Source organism: Oncorhynchus mykiss, chromosome 19 (genome assembly GCF_057628025.1).
Source record: "Oncorhynchus mykiss isolate SJ-2025 chromosome 19, ASM5762802v1, whole genome shotgun sequence".
In the NCBI taxonomy this organism is placed as follows: Eukaryota; Metazoa; Chordata; class Actinopteri; order Salmoniformes; family Salmonidae; genus Oncorhynchus; species Oncorhynchus mykiss.
In genome coordinates, this window is record NC_143040.1 from 24,126,526 (window position 1) to 24,153,564 (window position 27,039).

Sequence of the window (27,039 nt, forward strand, 5' to 3'; positions counted from 1 at the left end):
TCTGAGCTTGAAAGATACTTGAATTGGAGACTTGACTTGTAACGTAATAATCAGTACCGTATTTCAGAAAACAGTGCGCATACCCTACATTTAGCCTTTTGCGCTATGACGCCGGCATTAATATCCGTTCTCTTCAGTGTAAACGGAAGTGAACAGTGACCAGGAAAATGACCACGTTGGCGTTTTATTGACGTTTATTAACACCATGGAATTCAAAATATGACTAATTTAACTTCCCAGCATTACATATTCAACACATGTAGTCTTTAATTCGCGTTGGAGAAAAGACTTGTTCGATATACATTATCTAGGTAACGTTAGCTAGCTGCTAACAATGGCTAACTGTATGGTTTTTCACACTCAAATAGCCTCCATCATGGAGGTCCTAGCGAATGCAGCCGTGGCCGATATCTGTAAACTCGTAGACGACGACTATGCAGTGTTTCGTTTGGAAATAACTCAAAGCCAGAAAGAAAATAGGGCATTGCGGAGGAAACTACAGCTACTGGAACTGAAGACGGCACGAGAGCGCGTCCTCGTCAGTCGTCCCAGTAGTGTCAAGATCCTCGACCGATACAGAGGAATCGCAAGAGGTACATCAGTGGAGGTTGCTGACTCATAATACTGGCTGGAATGGAGCAAATGGAATGACATCAAACACATTGATTCACATCATTCTACTAATTATGTTCCAGCCATTACCATGAGCCCGTCCTCCCCAATTAAGGAGCCTCCAACCTCCCGTGGTGTTCATATATAGCTTAGCACTGTAGCACCGTTTCCCTCTGCACGTGTTCAGATGTGTTACCCAGAATTTGGTCTTGGTCACTTTTTGGATAGTATGCAATAATTCCCCCGATTACTTAACTATCTTGCAAAGACAAGATATCATATTCTAACCAGATTATTGATTACTGCATTTCCTATTATTTCCTCAATGAAAACAATGTGATGCATGGAACACAATACATCGATCAATAAATAGTATACCCAGAAGTTATGCGAACTGTTATCTTTCATCCTTGCCAATTCTAGATCAAAACTGTCAATAGTGTACAACATAGTGGTAAGCATTGACAGTAAGTAACCTAATCACCTGTCCCCAAATCACTCTCTCAGGTGAAGGACATCTCACTGGAGGCTACAGGAGCTTTGTGAAGCCAGAGGGACACAATACATGGAGAGATGACCAACCAATCACAGTTGATGAGGGGAGTGGAACCTCAACCCAGCATGTTATCATGATAGAGGTTAGTGTAATAGTGTTGCGTTAAACATTTTAGTTACTTTGTAAATCAAATATGGCCCTTTTATTTCGGAAAGGGTCCCCTCAGCTATGTACATCCTCATTTATCTGCCATAGAGGAGTTTGTGAGACTTCTCTATGACATTGTTATCCAATAGCCTCCTCTCATCTTGTGTCAGTCTGCAGAGGCTGCAGGTCCTGGGGTCAAGCTGGATAAGTCTGAAGAAGAGGAAGACCCACGGCACAGCAGAGACATTCAGACTGGAGGGGCTGGAGCGCCCCCTGTAGCCACGGAGGACCCCACCCCAGCGCAGCCCAGGACCCGACACAGCTTCACGGAGGTCAGTGGAACGCTGAACACCGTCCTCAAGTCAGAGACCGACACAGAGACTGTAACTGTAACACAAAGGATTTTACACACAGGATCTGACCATAGGTCAGACCCGCAGCGACTGGGGCTGGGGGGACTGGGGTGTCCTCCTGCTCCAAGCTCAGAATATTTACTTTATGGTAACCCGAGCCAGAGGACGGTTCATTCCAATCCCGATTCAGGTGATGTGTTAAATGGTGGCGATGATCCGTGTTGTTCTTACACTATAGAGATGGACCCTGGCAACATGCCCTTGGGTTTAGAGAGACAGACTGATCTGTCTAGAGGGGACTGGAAGCGGTACAGTAGTAGTGTGTACTCTGAAGGATGCCTTGATAAGAAAGGGGAGGGTTTGGTCGGAGATGAAGTGACTGTGAAAGTGGAGGGCGACGTTCCTCCCACATGGAATGCAGATAGTCACCTAGGCGACGGACACTCACAGGGCATAGATTTCTTAGATTACAGGGAAAGGTTAGTGTCCACGTCGATGGGGCCTTCCAATTCACACGGGTGTATGCTTTTCGATCAGTTATTGAACTCAAATGACAGGACTAGAGCCCAGGCTCGGGGAGGGGGAGCAACATCAGGCAATGTTAAAGAGAAACGGTTCCTCTGCATGTTCTGCAACAAAGGCTTCAGCTGCGCCCAGAAGGTGGAGATCCACCAGAGGGTCCACACAGGAGAGAAACCATACAGCTGCCCCCAGTGTCACATGCGCTTCGCCCAATATGGCAGCCTGAAGAGGCACCAGAACGTCCACACAGGGGAGAAAGCCTTCAGCTGCCCCCAGTGTGATAAGAGGTTCTCCCGCCAGCACCTGCTGAAGACGCATCTGAAAGTCCACACAGGAGAGAGGCCGTTCGTCTGTACACACTGTGGGAAGAGGTTTTCAGAGAAGAGCTACCTCAAGATACACCAGAAGAAAAAACATTCCACTCTATAGCTTCTGACTTGTTGATCACCTGCATTAAAAACAAACATTGATTGCCATTGTTGTCAAGAGAAAAGATCCACAGATGCATTTGGAATAACAAGAGTAACAGATTTCAGTGTTGAATATTCAACACTACGTAAAGGTAGATTAAGCGAGGTTATGTAGATCCGGGTTCCCCAACTGGCGGGTCAGTTTTCTGAGCAATTAAAACTAATACATTCGTATATGTTTTTTATTGTTGGACATAAAACACCAGCAAATTAAGTCCAATTGATTTTAATTTTGGAAATCTCTTCCAAAGTATTCCCACGCCTAATGGAAATATATATGTGATCATATACAAATTTAAGCAAGATTTGAAATTCTTACAGTGAGGCAAAAAAGTATTTAGTGAGCCACCAATTGCGCAAGTTCTCCCACTTAAAAAGATGAGAGGCCTGTAATTTTCATCATAGGAACACTTCAACTATGACAGACAAAATGAGAAGAAAAAAAATCCAGAAAATCCCATTGTAGGATTTTTAATCAATTTATTTGCAAAATATGGTGGAAAATAAGTATTTGGTCAATAACAAAAGTTTATCTCAATACTTTGTTATATACCCTTTGTTGGCAATGACAGAGGTCAAACGTTTTCTGTAAGTCTTCACAAGGTTTTCACACACTGTTGCTGGTATTTTGGCCCATTCCTCCATGCAGATCTCCTCTAGAGCAGTGATGTTTTGGGGCTGTTGCTGGGCAACACGGACTTTCACCTCCCTCCAAAGATTTTCTATGGGGTTGAGATCTGGAGACTGGCTAGGCCACTCCAGGACCTTGAAATGCTTCTTACGAAGCCACTCCTTCGTTGCCCGGGCAGTGTGTTTGGGATCATTGTTATGCTGAAAGACCCAGCCACGTTTTATCTTCAATGCCCTTGCATTGTGTTGGTGGAAGGAGGTTTTCACCCAAAATCTCACAATACATGGCCCCATTCATTCTTTCCTTTACACGGATCAGTCGTCCTGGTCCCTTTGCAGAAAAACAGCCCCAAAGCATGATGCTTCCACCCCCATGCTTCACAGTAGGTATGGTGTTCTTTGGATGCAACTCAGCATTCTTTGTCCTCCAAACACGACGAGTTGAGTTTTTACCAAAAAGTTATATTTTGGTTTCATCTGACCATATGACATTCTCCCAATCTTCTTCTGGATCATCCAAATGCTCTCTAACAAACTTCAGACGGGCCTGGACATGTACTGGCTTAAGCAGGGGGACACGTCTGACACTGCAGGATTTGAGTCCCTGGCGGTGTAGTGTGTTACTGATGGTAGGCTTTGTTACTTTGGTCCCAGATCTCTGCAGGTCATTCACTAGGTCCCCCCGTGTGGTTCTGGGATTTTTGCTCACCGTTCTTGTGATCATTTTGAATGGTCAATCTTGCATGGAGCCCCAGATCGAGGGAGATTATCAGTGGTCTTGTATGTCTTCCATTTCCTAATAATTGCTCCCGCAGTTGATTTCTTCAAACCAAGCTGCTTACCTATTGCAGATTCAGTCTTCCCAGCCTGGTGCAGGTCTACAATTTTGTTTCTGGTGTCCTTTGACAGCTCTGGTCTTGGCCATAGTGGAGTTTGGAGTGTGACTGTTTGAGGTTGTGGACAGGTGTCTTTTATACTGATAACAAGTTCAAACAGGTGCCATTAATACAGGTAACGAGTGGAGGACAGAGGAGCCTCTTAAAGAAGAAGTTACAGGTCTGTGAGAGCCAGAAATCTTGCTTGTTTGTAGGTGACCAAATACTTATTTTCCACCATAATTTGCAAATAAATTCATAAAAAATCCTACAATGTGATTTTCTGGATTTTTTTTTCTCATTTTGTCTGTCATAGTTGAAGTGTACCTATGATGAAAATTACAGGCCTCATCTTTTTAAGTGGGAGAACTTGCACAATTGGTGGCTGACTAAATACTTTTTTGCCCCACTGTATATCTTCGTCAAATATTATATCTGTTTGAGCTTCTTGCGGTCAATTTGCAGTCTACAAATTATAATTATGTTCCGGCTCCTTGACCATCTGCAAAAAATAAATTGGCCCATGGCTGAATCTAGTTGATGATCACTGACTTAGATGCACAAAGTGAACAGCAGTAGTGGGTCAATTTCCGCAACAACGAAGAGTGTTGAAGCACGAGGCTAAACAAGGAACAATGTGAGTAACAGATTTCAGTGTTGAATATTCCTGGGTAGAATATTGCATCCAGACATTGTGTGATATATAAGGCATATATATATATAAGCCTAACGAGTCTGTTTCAGATTGTTTGTACTGTACATTTGATGTTAAAAATGCATTACTTCCATTCAACTACCAACAAAAATTCCCCAAGACACTTTTAATGAGAAAAGAAATGCAGTTTATCCAGTAAATACAGATGTGTATCTGAGACGTGTATGTGTGGTTTTCATATGGCCTATTTAAAGGTTTTTTTATTTAATAAAAAACACAAAATGGGACATTTCATTCTAAGATTTTCATTGAGACTCTTTAGTATACATCCCATCTGATCTCACCCTGTTCTGCATAAACACGACGTTATAAACAATATACTCTTTACACTTACTAAATATACCTACACATACCCACCACAGGAGGCTGCTGAGAGGAGCATGGCAAATGGAATGACGTCAAACACCTGGAAACCATGTGTTTGATACCATTCCACCAATTCCGCTCCAGTCATTAACACAAGCCCGTCCTCCCTAATTAAGGTGCTACCAACCTCCTGTGATTCCCACACGCTAACAAACACCTCCTCTACACATCAGAATAGTTTTGTCAGGTTTGGCTGATGACTTTTGACTTATCATAGCTGACTTGTTTTAACCCACAACGTCATATTTATGTCCACCATGATGGGTTTAACATCAATGAAGTCATTCTCTAATTACAGTATGGGACTCAAATGGAGTGGGGATTGATAAACACTCCATGTTGAAAGTGTGTTTATTATCTGTGTGTATATACCTGAGGGAGTGTATGCCTGTGTAATCTTTATCACCTGTCTCTTCCAGGAGGAGGAGGGTCCAGAGGTGCTGCTGGTGAAGGAGGAGGGTCTGGGGAACCCTGAGGGGACCATGGTCAAGGAGGTCATGGTCAAGGAGGACAACCAGACTACACCTCCTCCTGAACCCGCAGAGGAACCAGCTGAGCAGCACAGAACCACACACAGTCTCACTGAGGTGACCCCACTGTCTGTATGGTGTTAAGTCAGTGGCGTATCCACAAAGCCACTCAGAGTGCTGATCTAGGGTCAGTTTAGCCTTTTAGAGCATAATGAATAAGATTTATATAGAAGGATCCTGGATCAGCAATCCTACTCTGAAACTCTTTGTGGATACGGGCCCAGGTTTTAATAATTTTGTCTTAAGTGTGGGACCATGCCTTTGAACTGTCAAACTATTAAACAGTTTGTGGTGGGAATTCTACACATAGGATACTCAAAGTAAATCTTAAATTAATCATTGTTTATTACCAGCATGCTGAAGAGGTCACAGTTAAACTTAGATGCATAAGGTATCAGTCTGAAGTGAGCCCTACCGGGGCAGTCCCGTAAGCTCTCATATATATTTACACAGGCAAGTTATATTTGATGATTTAGCTCATTCATCATTCATAATTAATTAATCATTAATGTTTGGTTCATGCTTGTGACAGACCAATACCTCACGAGGCATCTTCTCTACAAGCTGAGACATTGAAACTGAGAGAGCCTTTCAAATCAAATCAAATTTTATTGGTCACATACACATGGTTAGCAGATGTTAATGCGAGTGTAGCGAAATGCTTGTGCTTCTAGTTCCGACCATGCAGTAATATCTAACAAGTAATCTAACCTAACAATTTCACAACAACTACCTTATTTATACACACAAGTGTAAAGGAATGAATAAGAATATGTACCGGTAAATATATGGATGAGCGATGGCCAAACGGCATAGGCAAGATGCAGTAAATGGTATAGAGTACAGTATATACATATGAGATAAGTAATGTAGGGTATGTAAACATTATATAAAGTGGTATTGTTTAAAGTGGCTAGTGATATATTTATTACATAAATGTTTCATTATTAAAGTGGTTACAGATGAGTCAGTATGTTGGCAGCAGCCACTCAATGTTAGTGATGGCTGTTTAACAGTCTGATGGCCTTGAGATAGAAGCTGTTTTTCAGTCTCTCGGTCCCCGCTTTGACGCACCTGTACTGACCTCGCCTTCAGGATGAACAGGCAGTGGCTCGGGTGGTTGTTGTCCTTGGTGATTTTTTTGGCCTTCCTGTGACATTGGGTGGTGTAGGCAGGTAGTTTGCCCCCAGTGATGCGTTGTGCAGACCTCACTACCCTCTGCAGAGCCTTACGGTTGTGGGCGGAGCAGTTGCCATACCAGGCGGTGACACAGCCCGACAGGATGCTCTCGATTGTGCACCTGTAGAAGTTTGAGTGTTTTTGGTGACGAGCCAAATTTCTTCAGCCTCCTGAGGTTAAAGAGGCGCTGCTGCGCCTTCTTCACCACGCTGTCTGTCTGTGTGGGGGGACCATTTCAGTTTGTCCGTGATGTGTACGACGAGGAACTTAAAACTTTCCACCTTCTCCACTACTGTCCCGTCGATGTGGATAGGGGGCTGCTCCCTCTGCTGTTTCCTGAAGTCCACGATCATCTCCTTGTTTTGTTGACATTGAGTGTGAGGTTATTTTCCTGACACCACACTCCGAGGGCCCTCACCTCCTCCCTGTAGGCCGTCTCGTCGTTGTTGGTAATCAAGCCTACCACTGTAGTGTCGTCTGCAAACTTGATGATTGAGTTGGAGGCGTGCATGGCCACGCAGTCAATGGTGAACAGGGAGTACAGGAGAGGGCTGAAAACGCACCCTTGTGGGGCCCCAGTGTTGAGGATCAGCGGGGTGGAGATGTTGTTACCTACCCTCACCACCTGGGGGCGGCCCGTCAGGAAGTTCAGGACCCAGTTGCACAGTGCGGGGTCGAGATCCAGGCACTTCATGATGACGGAAGTGAGTCATTTAGCTCAGTTACCTTAGCTTTCTTGGGAACAGGAACAATGGTGGCCCTCTTGAAGCACGTGGGAACAGCAGACTGGGATAAGGATTAATTGAATATGTCCGTAAACACACCAGCCAGCTGGTCTGTGCATGCTCTGAGGACGCGACTGGGGATGCCGTCTGGGCCGGCAGCCTTGCGAGAGTTAACACGTTTAAATGTTTTACTCACGTTGGATGCAGTGAAGGAGAGCCCGCAGGTTTTGGTAGCGGGCCGTGTCAGTGGCACTGTATTGTCCTGAAAGCGATCAAATAAGTTGTTTAGTTTGTCTGGGAGCAAGACATCGTGGTCTGCGACGGGGCTGGTTTTCCTTTTGTAGTCTGTGATTGACTGTAGACCCTGCCACATACCTTTCGTGTCTGAGTCGTTGAATTGCAACTCTACTTTGTCTCTATACTGACACTTAGCTTGTTTGATTGCCTTGCGGAGGGAATAGCTACACTGTTTGTATTCGGTCATGTTTCCGTTCACCTTGCCCTTTCTTTCTCAGAACAAAGTTCTGGGCATACTGCCAAATTGCAGATACTGATAGTGAGGATTGGTTCAATCAGTCACTTGCATGAACACAGAAATTGATTAAAGCACAAATATACAATTTGTCATCATAAGTGTCAAGTAATCAAATCAACTAACATGTTTGCATAGTACTCATCGCAATCCCTCATTGCCCAATCATAAGATGCTCCATAGCGGGGTGCTCATCAGATTTCTTGATCCAACATCCTCTCACTCTGTACCTCTTACAGTCAGTAGACATGAAGGATGGGAAGCCTGATCTGCTGCTAGTCAAAGAGGAGACAATAGAAGACGAACCAGAGAGCATTGACCTGCTGAGTGGACTAAAGATGGGGGAGCAAGGTAAGGGAGAAGTACATACAGTAATAGATATTCAATCGGAATAGTGATGCACCTGTCTATTTTTTTTTCTTCATTCATAACTGCAATTTATGTTTACATACAAAACCACACGTTATAATGAATGAACTTGACCAGGTAAAAAAATCGACATACGTGGAGTACTCTGCCGTGTTTGTAAAGTCTATTTTGTAACCTCTTCCTGCAGGTGGTTGGCTGGAGGGTAACAGAGGAGACTGGGAGGCCATCTTGGATTCCCAGACCGGTGCAGTCAAGCGCCCAGGGGACAATATCACTAAGCAGGCCAGGACCAGAGGCAACATAGTGGAGGTCAGTGGATGGGACAGTGTCTTCAACTCTGGGCTGGGGAACAACACTGTTAACCACAACCAGAAACAGACAGTGGAACACAAAACAACAACCGATCTTAGACTCCATGACAACAGACTGGCTATGACCAGGACGAGGCATAGATTTGGTCTGCAGGGACAGGGAGGTGTCTGTATGCGGCGGGAGAGAACAGATACAGACTCGGCTAGCGACGCTCCGTCCTGCTCCTATAGTTGTGATTCAGAGAGACTGATGGGGCCTCAGGTTAACTCCCTAACAGATGCTGCCTTCAGCCTGCCTTCTATAGGATCTATGAACTGGAACATGGACCCTGCGACAACACAGACACTCCCTGGCCTTCGTCCACATCACACCCTGCTTATGTTAAACCAGACCTCAGACAATGCCAGTGCCTCAACACTAAATGGCTGCACAAGTCCATTGACAAATGACGCTATCAGTAGATCCGGTGGCAAAGAGAGGCGCTTCCCCTGTTCATTCTGTGGGAAAGCCTTCAGTTTCCCCAAACAAGTGGAAATCCACCAGAGGATGCACACGGGGGAGAAACCATTCAGCTGCCAACTGTGTGAGAAGAGGTTCTCCCATCAGCACCACCTGAAGAGGCACCAGAGGGTCCACACAGGGGAGAAACCTTTCAGCTGCCCCCAGTGTGAGAAGAGGTTCTCCCACCAGCACCAGCTGAAGATGCACCTGAAGGTCCACACGGGAGAAAGGCCGTTCGCCTGTATGCATTGCGGGAAGAGTTTCTCAGAGAGGAGCTACCTCAGGATACACCAGCAGAAAATGCACACGGCCCATGTATAGAGTATTGTGACATGTAATGTAGTACTAGCTAGTTTGTTTGTAGTTAATTCTGTTGGTTTTCAATGAAGTAGGGAACCGGATGAGGTTAACTGAAGAAAGAATGAGTATGATGAGGCAGAGTAGATTATATGGTGATGGTTGGTGTTTGTAAAAATGCTTCACTGATGAAGATTGACACATTTTCTCCCTTTAGGTTATACTGGTGTTTTATAGTGAGATCATGATGGTGCCTTAATTCATGTTTACGTCACATGAAGTAGGGAAGCTGTGTCTTATGTAATGTTGAACCTTTTCCAATGTATTCAAAAATATATATTTTTAAAGCAAGGGTACCAGATTTACAGAAAAGTGTTACCATAGTGAGAAAAGTTATTATATTTGTCACATATCGTTTTGTGCAATAAAAGTACTGTACTTCATGTTATGTGAGTGTATGACCATTTTGTGAAATGAAATCCAAAGTTGACACTGTGCTGACTGACTTGGTTAATTTTGTATCATTGCAGGGACTGCGTTTCCCTTATTTCAGTCGAACCAAAACATTATACTTAATTCTTGAATCAACACATATGGAATCGTTTTATAATAAACTCCAATGGCTCCATATTGTTAGGTACTTCAATCACAGTGTTAGAGATGGGCTTGACTCTGGTTAACATTTTAAAATGTCATGTTTCTGTGTACAGCAGAGTTTCTTATATAAACTTTTATATGCTCTTCTGTACAATTTGTGTTTACAGTCTGCAGTCCATGAGGACCTGCTGATTTCAGGTGTTGCTGGCGGGAGAGACTGGACCTCTGAAGTGGCTGGTCAGAAACCCTGGCCCCGGACCCTGGATCAGGAGCCATCACTCTTCCTTCCAGAGTCGGAACCAGGACCGAACCGTGAGGGACAGAGACTCCACTACCACACAGAACACAACCAGTGGACAGGTGGACTGAACAACCTCAGTCCTGGTGGTCATCAGAGAGACCGAGGCTCCAGTCAGGGATCCAGTCTGCAGCCCAGACCCTTCTCTTCACAGTCTCAGTGCAGGGATGAAGCAGGGCCTGGGGCTGATAGAGATAGACCCTCCTGTTCCTATGATACAAACACCACAGTATCCATGATGAACAGAGCAGGTCACCCTGGGCTTCAACCTTCACATAGTGTAGTGGGAGACCCCCCTGGTGGTAGTCTATCAGCAAGTCTGTCTTCTCCTTCAGAGTCTCGTCTAATGCCTGGTGACTGGGTTCATAGGACGTCTGGGTCTACCCTTCCTCAGTTACCTCAGGTTTACCACACAAATACAGACAGGGTCAGGATGGGCGTTCACCACAAGAGGTACCTAGCCTGTAACACAGCACACAATCCTAACAACACCCAAACAATGGCTAGAGGTCAAGGAGGGAGCTCAAAGACTAACGACCTGAGTGTGGTGGCTCCTGCTTCTACGTCCTCGGGGTCACAACGTGGGAAGCGATGCATTAGGACAGACGCCGACAAGCCATATGCCTGCCCCACGTGTGGGAAGCGCTTCTCTGAGGCGAACTATGTGAAGCAACACCAGACTGTTCACACCAAGGAGAGGCCCTTCAAGTGTAAGCTGTGTTACAAGAGCTTCTCCTTCCTGAGTAACCTTATCAGGCATAGGGGTGTCCACAATGGGGAGGAACCCTTCAGCTGTACCCAGTGTCACATGCACTTCGCCCATGCTGGCAACCTGAAGAGGCACCAGAGGGTCCACACAGGGGAGAAATCCTCCAGCTGACCCCATTGTGAGAAGAGATTCTCCAGCCAGCAACAGCTGAAGATGCACCTGACGGTCCACACGGGAGAGAGGCCTTTCGCCTGTACGCAGGAAGAGGTTCTCAGAAAGGAGCTACCTCAGGATACACCAATAGAAAACCATTCCACTCTATAACATAGAAAGTAGCCATACCACTCAAACCCTGCATTAAAGACAAACATGAATTGTCATTTTTGTCAGCAGATGCATTTGGAATAACGAGAGTAACCATGTTGAATATTCCTGGTGCAAATATTGTATCCAGACATTGTGATATATAAGCCTAAAATGTCTGTTCATATTGTGTTTGCACTGTGTAGGCTACAGTGCCTTGCGAAAGTATTCGGCCCCCTTGAACTTTGCGACCTTTTGCCACATTTCAGGCTTCAAACAAAGATATAAAACTGTATTTTTTTGTGAAGAATCAACAACAAGTGGGACACAATCATGAAGTGGAACGACATTTATTGGATATTTCAAACTTTTTTAACAAATCAAAAACTGAAAAATTGGGCGTGCAAAATTATTCAGCCCCTTTACTTTCAGTGCAGCAAACTCTCTCCAGAAGTTCAGTGAGGATCTCTGAATGATCCAATGTTGACCTAAATGACTAATGATGATAAATACAATCCACCTGTGTGTAATCAAGTCTCCGTATAAATGCACCTGCACTGTGATAGAGAGGAGCTAGAGCTAGTTTCCGCCCTCCTCTGGGTACTTGACTTCAATGCAAAACCTAGAAGGCTCGTGGTTCTCACCTCCTTCCATAGACTTACACAGTAATTATGACAACTTACGGATGACGTCCTCCAACCTATCAGAGCTCTTGCAGCATGAACTGACATGTTTCCACCCAATCAAAGGATCAGAGAATGAATCTAGTACTGAAAGCATAAGGTACAGCTAGCTAGCACGGCAGTGCATAGAATGTGGTGAGTAGTTCACTCAAAGAGCGAGAAAGACAATAGTTTAACAGTTTTGAACAAATTTGTTTTTTCAAAAATGGAGAAGGAAGAGTCATTTCTTTCCGTTTCACTTACTTACAGTTGAACTTTGAAGTTTACATACACCTTAGCCAAACACATTTGAACTCAGTTTTTCACAATTCCTGACATTTAATCCTAGTAAAAATTCCCTGTCTTAAGTCAGTTAGGATCACCACTTTATTTTAAGAATGTGAAATGTCAGAATAACAGTAGAGAGAATTGTTTATTTCAGCTTTTATTTCTTTCATCACATGCCCAATGGGTCAGAAGTATACATACACTCAATTTAGTATTTGGTAGCGTTGCCATTCAATTGTTTAACTTGGGTCAAACGTTACAGGTAGCCTTCCACAAGCTTCCTAAAATAAGTTGGGTGAATTTTGGCCCATTCTTCCTGACAGAGCTGGTGTAACTGAGTCAGGTTTATTGGCCACCCTTTTTCAGTTCAGCCCACAAATTTTCCATAGGATTGAGGTCAGGGCTTTGTGATGGCCATTCCAATAGCTTGACCCTGTTGTCCTTAAGCCATTTTGCCACAACTTTGTATGTGTGCTTGGGGTCATTGTCCATTTGGAAGACCCATTTGCAACCAAGCGTTAACTTCCTGACTGATGTCTTGAGATGTTGCTTCAATATATCCATATAATTTTCCTTTCTCATGATGCCATTTATTTTGTGAAGTGCACCAGTCCCTCCTGTAGCAAAGCACCCCCACAACATGATCTTTGTCCCCATGTGCAGTTGCAAACCGTAGTCTTGTTTTTTAATGTCGGTTTTTGAGTAGTGGCTTCTTCCTTGCTGAGCGGCCTTTCAGGTTATGTCGATATAGGACTCGTTTTTACTGTGGATGTAGATACTTTTGTACCTGTTTCCTCCAGCATCTTCACAAGGTCCTTTGCTGTTGCTCAAGGATTGATTTGTACTTTTCGCACCAAAATACGTTCATCTCTAGGAGACAGAACGCGTCTCCTTCCTGAGCTGTATGACGGCTGCGTGGTCCCATGGTGTTTATACTTGCGTACTATTGTTTGTACAGATGAACGTGGTACCTTCAGGCGTTTGGAAATTGCTCCCAAGGATGAACCAGACTTGTGGAGATCTTGGCTGATTTCTTTTGATTTCCCCATGATGTCAAGCAAAGAGGCACTGAGTTTGAAGGTAGGCCATGCAATACATCTACAGGTACACCTCCAATTGACTCGAATTATGTCAATTAGCATATCAGAAGCTTCTAAAGCCATGACATTCTTTTCTGGAATTTTCCAAGCTGTTTAAAGGCACGTCAACTTAGTGTATGTAAACTTCTGACCCATTGGAATTGTGATACAGTGAATTATAAGTGAAATAATCTGTCTGTAAACAATTGTTGTAAAAATACTTGTGTCATGCACAAAGTATATTTCCTAACTGACTTGCCAAAGCTATAGTGGTTGAAAAACAAGTTTTAAGGACTCCAACCTAATTGTATGTAAACTTCCGACTTTAACTGTAGTTAGCAAATGCAGCTAGCTAGTTTAGCTCACTCAAGCCCTGCTCAAACAGAGGGATGCTATGTTAGCTAGCTGGCTATGTCCAACACAACACTGGTACTTCCAAATGTATTTAAATCAAATTTGATTTGTCACATACACATGGTTAGCAGATGTTAATGTGAGGGTAGCGAAATGCTTGTGCTTCTAGTTTTGACAATGCAACGAATAATCGAACCTAACAATTCCAAAAGTACCACCTTATACACACAAGTGTTAAGGGATAAAGAATATGTACATAAAGATATATGAATGAGTGTGATACAGAACGGCATAGGCAAGATGCAGTAGATGGTATCGAGTACAGTATATACATATGAGATGAGTAATGTAGGGTATGTAAACAAAGTGGCATAGTTTAAAGTGGCTAGTGATACATGTATTACATAAAGATGGCAAATGCAGTAGATGATATAGAGTACAGTATATACATATGAGGTGAGTAGTGTAGGGTATGTAAACATTATATTAAGTAGCATTGTTTAAAGTGGCTAGTGATATATTCTTACATCAATTTCCATCAATTTCCATGATTAAAGTGGCTGGAGTTGAGTCAGTGTGTTGGCAGCAGCCACTCAATGTTAGTGGTGGCTGTTTAACAGTCTGATGGATAGAAGCTGTTTTTCAGTCTCTCGGTCTCTACTTTGATGCACCTGTACTGACCTCGCCTTCTGGATGATAGCGGGGTGAACAGGCAGTGGCTCGGGTGGTTGTTGTCCTTGATGATCTTTATGGCCTTCCTGTGACATTGGGTGGTGTAGATGTCCTGGAGGGCAGGTAGTTTGCCCCCGGTGATGCGTTGTGCAGACCTCACTACCCTCTGGAGAGCCTTACGGTTGTGGGCGGAGCAGCTGCCGTACCAGGCGGTGATACAGCCTGACAGGATGCTCTCGATTGTGCATCTGTAGAAGTTTGTGAGTGCTTTTGGTGACAAGCCACATTTCTTCAGTCTCCTGAGGTTGAAGAGGCACTGCTGCTCCTTCTTCTGATGCTGCCTGTGTGGGTGGACCAATTCAGTTTGTCCGTGATGTGTACGCAGAGGAACTTAAAACTTACTACCCTCTCCACTACTGTCCCATCGATGTGGATAGGGGGCTGCTCCCTCTGCGGTTTCCTGAAGTCCACAATCATCTCCTTTGTTTTGTTGACGTTGAGTGTGAGGATATTTTCCTGGAACCACACTCCGAGGGCCCTCACCTCCTCCCTGTAGGCCGTCTCGTCGTTGTGGTAATCAAGCCTACCACTGTTGTGTCGTCCGCAAACTTGATGATTGAGTTGGAAGCGTGCATGGCCACGCAGTCGTGGGTGAACAGGGAATATTGCTGCATGATTAGCGAGTTTACTAACACGTTAGTTCTATTAGCTATGCTGACTCTGACGTTACTTTAGCTAATATGGTGTGTAGCGGTTTTGATATGGTTTGGCTAGGAAAGTTTTTTTTCGCCTGTTCAAATACAGCTAATGTGTTGTGCATTGAAGTCCACAAATGAAGGGAAAAGGTGAGGGGAGGAGAGCACATAGATGCGAGAAGGAATACAACTGTTTTTACACGTGATAAGGGGTGTATTCATTTCACCAATTCTGTTGAAAAACGTTTCTCAAACGGAACGAAACGGGGATAAACTTACCTGAATTTGTTCAATGGGAACTCTCGTTTGCAACTGTTGGACGAATTATTCCACATTAAATCAGCTAGATGCAGGCAAGAGTGTGCAAGGCAGTATTGAATGTGTCTGTCACCTGAAAATGTTCTGTTGACCTGTGTGCTACTTTGTAAACTTTCATTCGTAGGCTAAGTTGTAGCAACCTCATTATGGTTATAGAGAAAATGTGAGTATCATGTAGTAGCCTAAACCTATCAATGTTGCATTGAACTGGGTGAATGGAATTTGAATGACAGTCATCCAATATGCTGTAATAGAAATAAGGCCATGCTCATGAAAAAAAAACGTCCCCCCTCATCATAAACGGCACCGACCGCCACTGCTATGACGTTAGCTAATTTGGTGACAACTAGTGGTGCGTGGGTCACCTGCACCCGCTAATAACCCATCTGCAACCCCCTTGACAGTGCATTTGGAAAGTTCAGACCCGTTCACTTTTTCCACATTTTGTTACAGCATTATTTTTCCTCGTCAATCTACACATCATACCCCATAACGACGAAGCTAAAACAGTTTTTTTGAATGTTTTGCTTAAAAAATATATATACAACTGAAATACCTTATTTACCCAAGTATTCAGACCCTTTGCTATGAGACTCGAAATTGATCTCAGGTGTATCCTGTTTCCATTGATCATCCTTGAGATGTTTCTACAACTTGACTGGAGTCCACCTGTGGTAAATTCAAGTGATTGGACATGATTTGGAAAGGCACACACCTGTCTATTTAAGGTCCTACAGTTGACAGTGCATGTCAGAGCAAAAACCAAACCATGAGGTCGAAGGAATTGTCCATAGAGCTCTCAGGGTACCAAACAATGTCTGCAGCATTGAAGATTACCAAGATCACAGTGGCCTCCATCATTCTTAAATGGAAGAAGTTTGGAACCACCGAGACCCTTCCTAAAGCTGGCCGCCTGGCCAAACTGAGCAAAAAAAGGCCTTGGTCATGGAGGCGACCAAGAACCCGATGGTCACTCTGACAGAGCTCCAGAGTTTGTCTGTGGAGATGGGAGAACTGTCCAGAAGGACAACCATGTCTGCAGTAGTCCACCAATCAGGCCTGAATGGTAGAGTGGCCAGACGGAAGCCACTCCTCAGTGAAAAGCACATGACATCCCGCTTGGAGTTTGCCAAAAGGCACCTAAAGGACGCTCAGACCATGAGAAACAAGATTCTCTGGTCTGATGACACCAAGATTGAACTCTTTGGCCTAAATGCCAATGCAGCATCATACTGTGGGAATGTTTTTCAGCGGCAGGGACTGGGAGACTAGTCAGGATCGAGGGAAAGATGAAAAGAGCAAAGAACACAGAGATCTTTGATGAAAACCTGTTCCAGAGCGCTCAGGACCTCAGTGTGGGGCGAAGGTTCACCTTCCAACAGGACAACGACCCTAAGCACACAGTTAAGACTTAAGAGTGGCTTCGTGAAAAGTCTCTGAATATCCTTGAGTGGCCCAGCCAGAGCGTGGACTTAAACCTGATCAAACATCTCTGGAGAGACCTGAAAATAGCTGTGCAGCGATGCTCCCCATCCAACCTGACAGAGCTTGAGAGGATCTGCAGAGAAGAATGGGAGAAACTCCCCAAATACAGGTGTGCCAAGCTTGTAAGGTAATACCCAAGAAGAATAGAGGCTGCAATCGCTGCCAAAGGTGCTTCAACAAAGTACTGAGTAAATGGTCTGAATACTTATTGGATGTGATATTTACATTTGCAAAAAAATCAAAAATCTGTTTTTGCTTTGTCATTATAGGGTATTGTGTGTAGATTGATGAAGGGGGGAAATAATTTAATCAATGTTAGAATAAGGTTGTATTGTACCAACATGTGGAAACATTGAATGGGTCTGAATATTTTACGGATGCACTTGTATGTGATAAAGTGAAAACCTGAGTCCCCCCCACCCTAACCCGCAAATATAAAAAAAATGCGCAATAGGCTACAGTCAAAGACCGCAGAACGATTATTTGACAGGGGGTGCAGGATTTAATTTTTTGTTGCCTGATATAGATATGTTTCTACTTATAATTTCTATAATGCTTCGATCTAGTCGACATCGGTAAAGTTATCTTTGTCATTTTCGCGGAGTCAAGAAAAAATACAATAAAGAAAAAAAAACGGGAAAGATTTCCTTGCAAAATCTCTAAATGACATCAATTTGAAAGGTTGTTAGGGAAAGGAAACCTGTGAAAACGACCCAACTTGTTTCTGATAAGATTTCAGTTCGGCTTCGATGCATATTTGATGTGGTTAAAATACTATCAGCTGTTATGATGAAGACAGCACCTCTACAGATGGTATCTAATTGAGCATTGCATTCTCTCAACATGCAGGAAGAACGAAATAATATTTCTCCACACCTATTCCCAAGTCCAAATATTGCCTACATTTGGTGTATCATTTTAGTGCAATAAATGATTAATTCTGCAGGAGTTATTTTGAAGGCTATAGCCCTATTCTCACGAGACTTGTATAACTAGAGAACCCTACCGACCAAGCCCTCCCTAACCCGGACGACGCTAGGCCAATTGTGCGTCGCCCCACGGACCTCCCGGTCGCGGCCGGTTACGACAGAGCCTGGGCGCAAACCCAGGGATTCTGATGGCACAGCTGGCGCTGCAGTACAGCGCCCTTAACCACTGCGCCACCCGGGAGGCCACTTGAGTCATTTTCTATGACTAAAAAATGACAATTGGGTACCTTTTCCACCACTGACAATGACGGCCTACCAAAAGGCCACCTGCGGGGACGGGGGCTGGGATTAAAAATAAAATATAGGACAAAACACACATCATGACAAGAGAGACACCCCAACGCTACATTAAAAGAGACCGAAGACAACAAAATATCATGGCAGCAACACATGACAACACAACATGGTGACAACACAACATGATAGCATCACAAAACATGGTACAAACATTATTGGGCATAGACAACAGCACAAAGGCAAGAAGGTAGAGACAACAATAAATCACAGAGGAAGCAGCGACAACTGTCAGTAAGAGTGTCCATGATTGAGTCTTATGAAGAGATGGAGATAAAACTGTCCATTTTGAGTGTTTTTTTGCAGCTCATTCCAGTCGCTAGCTGCAGCGAACTGAAAAGACAAGTGACCCAGAGATGTGTGTGCTTTGGGAACCTTTGCTCTACTCTAGAATGTTCCTGGAGAACTATGCACGAAGGAGGAATGATACTGGGATGTGGGATGATTTTTGTAATGTTTTTAAAAAATTTCTTAGTAGTGTGTATGGATTCATTACGTTTTTCCCTTATCCGTAATGGGAATGTACTTTGTATTTTCCTTCCCGACCCCCATTCAGTTGGTGGTGGCAATACAACATTAGTTGTGGTATGCCATAAAACCTCAAAGAAGAAGTAAACGGATGCGCTCCAGGACTTTACGGCTGGATCATTGCAGGGAATATTGACTGAAGATGTACTCCCCTCCCAGGCTCCTGAGTCTGAAGGGGAGTGTAGGGATCTGAGAAGACATTTGAATCCGACTGAAGGAGTACATTTATTTTGTTGTAAATCCCTGTGAACTACCAAACTTAGTTATTATAATTTTTTTCTCCAACTGGTTATCCAAATAATAGTTTTTATTTGTATTTTATTAAGGATCCCCATTAGCTACTGCCACTCTTCCAGTCTCATTGCTGCATCTCCCCAACTGGCTCGGGAGAAACGAAGGTTGAGAAATGCATCCTCCGAAACATGATCCGCCAAGCCACGCAGTTTAAACCGAAAGTCAGCAGTATCAATGTGTCGGAGGAAACATTGTTCAACTGACAACCTAAGTCAGCTTGTAGGTGCCCGGCCCGACTCAAGGAGACGCTAGAGTGCGATGAGCCAAGGAAAACACTGCCGGCCAAACCCTCTCCTAACCTGGACGGCACTGGGCCAATTGTGGGTTGCCGGATGGGGCTCGAACCCCAGGATGAAGTGGCGCCTCAGCTTAGACAGCTGCGCCACTCGGGAGGAAGGTGCAACTTGCCATGCAACTTTGCTAACATCAGTTTGGCTGTTTCCACTCATGAAAACTGACGATGCTAATATGGCTGTAGCCATATATAGATTTAGCATGAACTATCCCTTTAAAGTCTCCCAGTTTTCACCTCACCCAACAGGTGGCTGCAATACACCTTTTTGGTGTAGTCTGCCAATAAAAACTAAAGTAAATGGAATTCCCTCTCTCTATTGAATAGTTTTGTCATCTGGCAAATCTAATAGAGGTGACCTACTATGGAGGCATTAATATTGCTATGGAAAATCGTGAGACTGAGTGTAGTCATGTGTTTATGCTGGGTTCCAGCATGGAATGTAGGTGAGGTCAAATGCAGTGCAGGCTGGTGGGAGGAGCTATAGGAGGACATGCCCATTGTAATGGCTGGAATGGAATGAATGGAACGTAGTCAAACATATGGTTTCCATATGTTTGATACTATTCAATTCATTACATTCCAGCCATTACAATGAGCCTGTCATCCTATAGCTCCCCCCACCAGCCAAATGTAAGATTAGAGCTATTATGATATATGTGTGGCAGAACAGGTGGGACAGCTAGCCCTCTAAAATGTGGGTGGACAACGACTCAAAGATCGTGTAGGGCTCTTTTTTATTTTCTTAGTAGTACAGGATAAGGCAGGAAGGTTTAGATTTTCTTCATATTTGTTTATTTATTATTTTAGTTTGTAACCTGTGATTGACTACACTCCAGTACAGTAGGTGGCGGCATGCACCTCTAACGGTTGTTTACGGACCGCCATAACACCATAAACGAAGAAGCCGTAGTAAACGAAAGTGTACAGTGACCAAGAGCCATTTAATTGTTGTTAGACGTTTAACACCCTGGAACTCAACATAATATTAATTTAACCGCACAGTATCACATACTTACTCCCGGTATTCTTTAAATGTAATTGGAGACGACTTGGTTGATAGATGTGAACTAGGTAACGCTAGCTAGCTGCTAACAATGGCTAACTGTATGGTTTTTCACTCTCAAATGGCCTCCATTATGGAGGTTCTAGCGAATGCAGCTGTGGCTGAGATATGTAAACTCGTAGATGATGACTATGCAGTGTTTCGTTTGGAAATAACTCAAAGCCAGAAAGAAAACAGGGCATTGCGGAGGAAACTACAGCTACTGGAAATTAAGGTGGCACGGGACCGCGCAGAGAGGACAATGCGAGAGCGCGTCCTCGCCAGTCATCCCTGTAATGTCAAGATCCTCGACCGATACAGAGGAAAGGCAAAAGGTACATTTTGACGGAGGCTGCACGGTGTGTCTCCTTTCATATAGAGCTCAGGGCTTGTCGCCCCGTTCCCCTCTGCATGTGTTACCCAGAATTGGGTCTTGGGCCGTTTTTGGACAGTATGCAATAATTCCCCATATTGCGCATAGACACTATCATATTCTAACCAGATTCTTGATTTATTGCACTTCCAATGATTTACTAAATGAAAACAATGTGATGCCTGGAACATAATACATCAATCAATAAATAGTATATCAAGAAGTTATGAGAAGTGTTACCTTACATTCTTTCCAATTCAAGACAGTGTCAATAGAATACAATATACCTAACCACATATTTTCCTCCAATCACTCTCAGGTGAAGGACATCTCACTGGAGGCCACAGGAGCTTTGTGAAGCCAGCAGGACAAAATACATGGCGAGATGACCACCCAATCACTGTTGATGAGGGGATAGGAAACTCAACCCATCATGTTATAGAGGTTCGTGTAATAGTGTTATATAAAACACGAGTTACTTTGTAAATCAAATGTGGAGTTTATTTCAGAAAGGCCCTCCTCAGCTATTCACTAGCTTCCATGTGCATCCTTATTTATCTGCCATAATGGAGCTTTTGAGACTTCCCTACGCCATTGTTATCCAATTCAACCCATGTACCTGTAATAACCTCCTCTCTTCTTGTGTCAGTCTGCAGATGCAGAGGATGCAGGTCCTGGGGTCAAGCAGGAGATGACTGAAGGAGAGGAGGACCCACGGCACAGCAGAGACATCCAGACTGGTGTGCCCCCTGTAGCCACGGAGAACCCCTCCACCTCCCAAGAGCAGTCCAGGACCCAATGCAGCATCATGGAGGTCAGTGGAACGCTGAACGCCATCCTCAAGTCAGAGACAGACACCAAGACTTTAACGGGGATAAACCGACTGGGCTGTCAACCTGCTCCACGCTCAGAGTATTTACTTTACGGCAACCTGAGCCCAAGGACTGTTCTGTCCCATCGGGACTCAGGTGACACTTTACAGACTGTCAATGATCCATCTTGTTCATACACTACAGAGACAGAGATGATACCTGGTGACATGCCTGTGGTATTAGATACACAGACTAATCCAATGAAAGTGGACTGGAACCAGTACAGTAGTATAGGATACTCGGAAGGGTGCCGAGATAAGAAAGAGGAGGGTCTGGTCGTAGATGAGGTGACTGTGAAAGTGGAGGACGATGCTCCTCTGATATGGAGTGCAGATGAAACTCATTTAGAAGAAGGACACTCGCAGGGCAACACCAGTGACTTCTTTGACTACAGAGAAAGCTTAGAGACAAATCTAAATGTCGAGACCCACTCCCCTTTACACGAGTTCAAGGATCGTGACCCATTATCCATGTCGATGGGGCCTTCCGATTCACACAGGAAACAAAAGGCCAAGGCGCGAGGAGGGGGAGCCACATCAGGCAATAGTAAAGAGAAACGGTTCCTCTGCATGTTCTGTAACAAAGGCTTCCGCTGCCCCCAGAAGGTGGACATCCACCAGAGGGTTCACACAGGGGTGAAACCCTTCGGCTGTACCCAGTGTCACATGCGTTTTGCCCAGGCATGCACCCTGAAGAGGCACCAGAGGGTCCACACAGGGGAGAAACCCTTCAGCTGTACCCAGTGTCACATGTGCTTCGCTCAGGCTGGTGACCTAAAGAGGCACCAGAGGGTCCACACGGGAGAGAGGCCTTTCGCCTGTGCGCACTGCGGGAAGAGGTTCTCAGAGAAGAGCTACCTCAGGTTACACCAGCAGAAAAAACACTCCACTCTATAACAAACACTTATATCAAAAGAGAAAGATTCATTTTAGTTGTCATCAGAAAATATCCACAGATGCATTTGGATATTCCTGGGTAGAATATTACATCCAGACATTGTGTTAAGGAATACTACAGTGCATTCGGACCCCTTGACTTTTTCCACATATTGTTACATTACAGCCTTATTCTAAAATTGATGAAATAATTTTTCCCCTCAATCTACACACAAAACATGTTTTTAGACATTTTTGCAAATGTATTAAAAATCAACTGAAATCACATTTACATAAGTATTCGGACCCTTTACTTAGTACCTTTGGCAGCAATTACAGCTTCAAGTCTTCTTGGGTATGACGATACAAGCTTGGCACACCTGTATTTGGGGAGTTTCTCCGATACTTCTCTGCAGATCCACTCAAGCGCTGTCAGGTTGGATGGGGAGCATCGCTGCACAGGTATTTTCAGGTCTCTCCAGAGATGTTCAAACGGGTTCAAGTCCAGGCTCTGGCTGGGCCACTCAAGGACATTCAGAGACTTGTCCTGAAGCAACTCCTGCGTTGTTCTGTTGGAAGGGGAACCTTCGCCCCCAGTCAGGTCCTGAGCCCTGTGGAGCAGGTCTTCATCAAGGATCTCTCTCTGTACTTTGCTCTTTTCATCTTTCCGTCGATCCTGACAAGATTCCCAGTCCCTGCTGCTGAAATATGGTGCCGGGTTTTCCCCAGACGTGATGCTTGGCATTCAGGACAAAAAGTTCAATCTTGGTTTCATCAGACCAGAGAATCTTGTTTCTAGAGTCCATTAGGTGCCTTTTGGAAACCCCAAGCGGGCTTTCATGTGCCTTTTACTGAAGAGTGGCTTGCGCCTGGCCACTCTACCATAAAGGTCTGATTGATGGGGTGCTGCAGAGATGGTTGTCCTTCTGGAAGGTTCTCCCATCTCCACAGAGGATCTTTGGAGCTCTGTCAGAGTGACCATCGGGTTCTTGGTCACCTCCTTGACCAAGGCCCTTCTCCCCTGATTGCTCAGTTTTGGCCGGGTGCCCAGCTCTAGGAAGTCTTCGTGGTTCCAAACTCCTTCCATTTAAAAATGATGGAGGCCACTGTGTTCTTGGGGACCTTCAATGCTGCAGACATTTTTTGGTACCCTTCCCCAGATCTGTGCCTCATAACAATCCTGTCTCGGAGCGCTACGGACAATTCCTTCGACCTAATTGCTTGGTTTTTGCTCTGACATGCACTGTCAACTGTGGGACCTTATATAGACAGGTGTGTCCCTTTCCAAATAATGTCCAATCAATTGAATTTACCACAGGTGGACTCCAATCAAGTTGTAGAAACATCAAGGATGATCAATGGAAACAGGATGCAACTGAGCTGAATTTCAAGTCTCACAGCAAAGGGTCTGAATAATTATGTAAATAAGGTATGTGTTTTTATTTTTAATACATTTGCTAAGATGGTTTTTGCTTTGTCATTATGGAGTATTGTGTGTAGATTGAGGATTTTTTTTTATTTAATACGTTTTAGAATAAGGCTGTAAAGTCAAGGGGTCTGAATACTTTCCAAATGCACTGTAGCTCCTTTCATATTTTTTTTGATCCTGACCAGTGTTGGAAAAAGTACAAGTCATACGTGAGTATAAGTAAAGATACCTTAATAGAAAATGACTCAAGTAAAAGTGAAAGTCACCCAGTAAAATACTACTTGAGTAAGTCTAAAAGTATTTGCTTTAAAATATACTTAAGTATTAATAATATTTAATTCCTTAAATTATGCAAACCCGACAGCACAAGGTTGTTTTTAAATTGTATTTATGGAGAGGGGCACACTACAAACAAAGCATTTGTGTTTACTGCATCTGCCAGATCAGAGGCAGTAGGGATGACCAGGGATGTTCTCTTGATAAGGGTGTGAATTGGACTATTTTCCTGTCAATGTACTTTTGGGTGTCAGGGAAAATGTATGGAGTAAAAAGTACATTATTTTCTTTACGAATGTAGTAAAGTAAAAGTTGTCCAAAAATATAAATAGTAAAGTATAGATGTTTCGTGTAGGTTTACCCTGGGGTGACGTTTTGGTAACCATGTAAATCTCCCGGACATGGTGAATTTGATCAATATATTCAGCATCAAAGTAGACATCATGCAAGACTACAAATCCCTGCAAAGCCATCTCTAGCTGACACCTTTGCTAACTTGTTTGTGTCATTTTAAAACTTGCAGAAGACAGTTCACAGAATTGTCAATTTAAAGAAATGTAGGCCATTTATATTATACAGGCGAATATATTGATAAGTCACCTTGTCCTTGAGATTTACACCGTTATCAAAACGTCACGCCAAGGTAAGCCTACACGAAACACAGTCCTTATTTGAAGTGTTTCTTAAATCCCCCATGGGAAAAATGAATGGTGGAAAAACAATTGGAAAAAGTTCCTTGTTTGACCGCTAGGTTATATGGGTATTATGACTCATACTGAACTGAGGAAAGAAGGAGGGACTGAGGAACTGAGGAAAGAAGGAGTACGATGAGACAGAGTAGATGATATGGTGATGGTTGGTGTGATGGTGTCTGTAAAAATGCTTCACTGATGAAGAGTGACAACCTGTCATGTAGGTTGATACTGGTGTTTTATAATGAGGAAATTATAGTGCCTTAATTCATGTTTACTTGACATGAAGTAGTGAAGATATGTGTAATGTTAAACCTTTTCCAAAGTATTCAACAATTCATTTTATCAAAGTGAGGTTACCAGATTTACAGAAAATGTAAAGGGTTACCATAGTGATAAGTTATTCTACTTGCCACAGGTATAAAGGTACATTGTGTGTACAGTATGACCATGTTGTTGAAATTAAATACAAAATTTACTGACTTGGTATTTTTTGTGCCATTGCAGTGACTGAGTTTTGTATATCAGTCGAACCAAAACATACTTAATTCGTGAATCAACACATATGGATATTTCCAGTTTTGCGGGCGGGAGAGCCAGGAGCCTGGATCAGGAGCCTCTGCGCTTCCATCCCAAGTCAGAACCAAGATCTCATGTTAAATACTGTTGAAGTAATATAACTACAGGTTTATCTACCTCATCTAAAGCCCATTCTGGTGGGAAGCTGCTATAGACCACCAAGTTCTAACAGTCAGTATCTGGATAACGTGTGAAATGCTTGATAATGCAGGTGATATCAACAGAGAGGTATTTTCTGGGTGATTTAAATAGACTGGCTTTCATCAAGCTGCCCACTCAAGAAAAAGCGTCAGATTAACTAGTGCCTGCAACCTGGTTCAGGTTATCAGTCAACCTACCAGGGTAGTTAAACAGCACTCATGGTCAAAACATATTGTGATGGTGTCTGTAAAAATGGCTAAGATGGGGAGAAGTATGTCCATAATAAAGCGCTGCTCTACCTTAACAACACCATCAACAAGGCAGGTCCTACAGGATCTAGTTGTCACACCTGGACTACTGTTCAGTCGTGTGGTCAGGTGCCACAAAAAAGGACTTAGGAAAATTGCAATTGGTTCAGAACAGGGCCGCACGGCTGGCCCTTGGATGTACACAGAGAGCTAATATTAATAATATGCATGTCAATTTCTCCTGGCTCAAAGTGGAGGAGAGATTGACTTCATCACTACTTGTATTTGTGAGAGTAATTGACGTGTTGAATGCACCGAACTGTCTATTTCAACTACTGGTGCACAGCTTGGACACCCATGCATACCCCACAAGACATGTCACAAGAGGTCTCAATCCCCATGTCCAGAACAGACTATGGAAGGAGCACAATACTACATAGAGACATGACTACATGGAACTCTGTTCCACATCAAGTAACTCATGCAAGTAGTAAAATAACATTTTAAAAATAGATTCAAATAAAAAAAATTAAATAGATTAAAAACACCTTATGCAACAGCAGGGACTATGAAGCAACACAAACATAGGCACAGACACATTTATACACACAATAACATATGCACTATACACACAAATATTTTGTACTGTAGATATGTGGTAGTTGTGGAGTAGGGGCCTGAGGGCACAGTGTGTTATCAAAACTGTAAATGTATTGTAATGATTTTAAAATTGTATAAACTGCCTTAATTTCACTAGAACTCAGGAAGAGTAGCTGCATGGGGATCCATAATAAATACAAATACAAACCATGAGGGACAGAGACTCCACCACACAGAACACAACCAGTGGACAGGTGGACTGAACAACCTCAGTCCTGGTGGTCATCAGAGAGACAGAGGCTCCAGTCTGCAGCCCAGACCCTTCTCTTCACAGTATCAGTGCAGGGATGGAGCAGGGCCTGGGGCTGATAGGAACAGGAGGGTCTATGATACAAACACCACAGTATCCATGATGAACAGA

The 27,039-nt window shown here is 43.7% G+C and overlaps 2 protein-coding genes across 3 annotated transcripts in view; both read left to right on the forward strand.

Moving 5' to 3' along the window:
* The window catches only part of LOC110498515 (uncharacterized), a 39,052-nt gene extending 26,984 nt beyond the window's left edge, over positions 1 to 12,068 (forward strand). The window contains exons 1-7 of one of the 2 annotated variants that reach the window (XM_021575181.3): positions 97 to 593; positions 1,120 to 1,250; positions 1,426 to 1,587; positions 5,606 to 5,773; positions 8,392 to 8,503; positions 8,709 to 8,830; positions 10,396 to 12,068. In XM_021575181.3, coding sequence (XP_021430856.3) covers positions 335 to 593; positions 1,120 to 1,250; positions 1,426 to 1,587; positions 5,606 to 5,773; positions 8,392 to 8,503; positions 8,709 to 8,830; positions 10,396 to 11,406 — 1,965 coding nt within the window. In that variant the 5' untranslated portion in view covers positions 97 to 334 and the 3' untranslated portion in view covers positions 11,407 to 12,068. Of the gene's footprint in view, positions 1 to 96; positions 594 to 1,119; positions 1,251 to 1,425; positions 1,588 to 5,605; positions 5,774 to 8,391; positions 8,504 to 8,708; positions 10,075 to 10,395 lie in introns of those variants that run through there. The other variant, XM_090210490.1, reaches the window with a different exon arrangement.
* An 8,292-nt stretch (positions 12,069 to 20,360) lies between these two features.
* LOC149975130 (uncharacterized) lies at positions 20,361 to 25,539 on the forward strand. Its single transcript, XM_021575105.3, has 3 exons — positions 20,361 to 20,868; positions 21,226 to 21,350; positions 21,556 to 25,539. Exons 1-3 carry the CDS (start codon positions 20,586 to 20,588, stop codon positions 22,672 to 22,674), a joined length of 1,527 nt encoding a protein of 508 aa, XP_021430780.3. The 5' UTR covers positions 20,361 to 20,585; the 3' UTR covers positions 22,675 to 25,539.
* Positions 25,540 to 27,039: the final 1,500 nt, after the last annotated feature.

What these genes read in the sequence shown, in the direction of transcription:
- LOC149975130 (XM_021575105.3), top strand. Translation starts at nt 20,586, where the DNA reads ATGGCTAACTGTATGGTTTTTCACTCTCAAATGGCCTCCATTATGGAG. An exon ending in ATACAGAGGAAAGGCAAAAG is followed by an intron (nt 20,869 to 21,225) that starts GTACATTTTGAC and finishes AATCACTCTCAG; the next exon opens with GTGAAGGACATCTCACTGGA. An exon ending in CAACCCATCATGTTATAGAG is followed by an intron (nt 21,351 to 21,555) that starts GTTCGTGTAATA and finishes TTCTTGTGTCAG; the next exon opens with TCTGCAGATGCAGAGGATGC.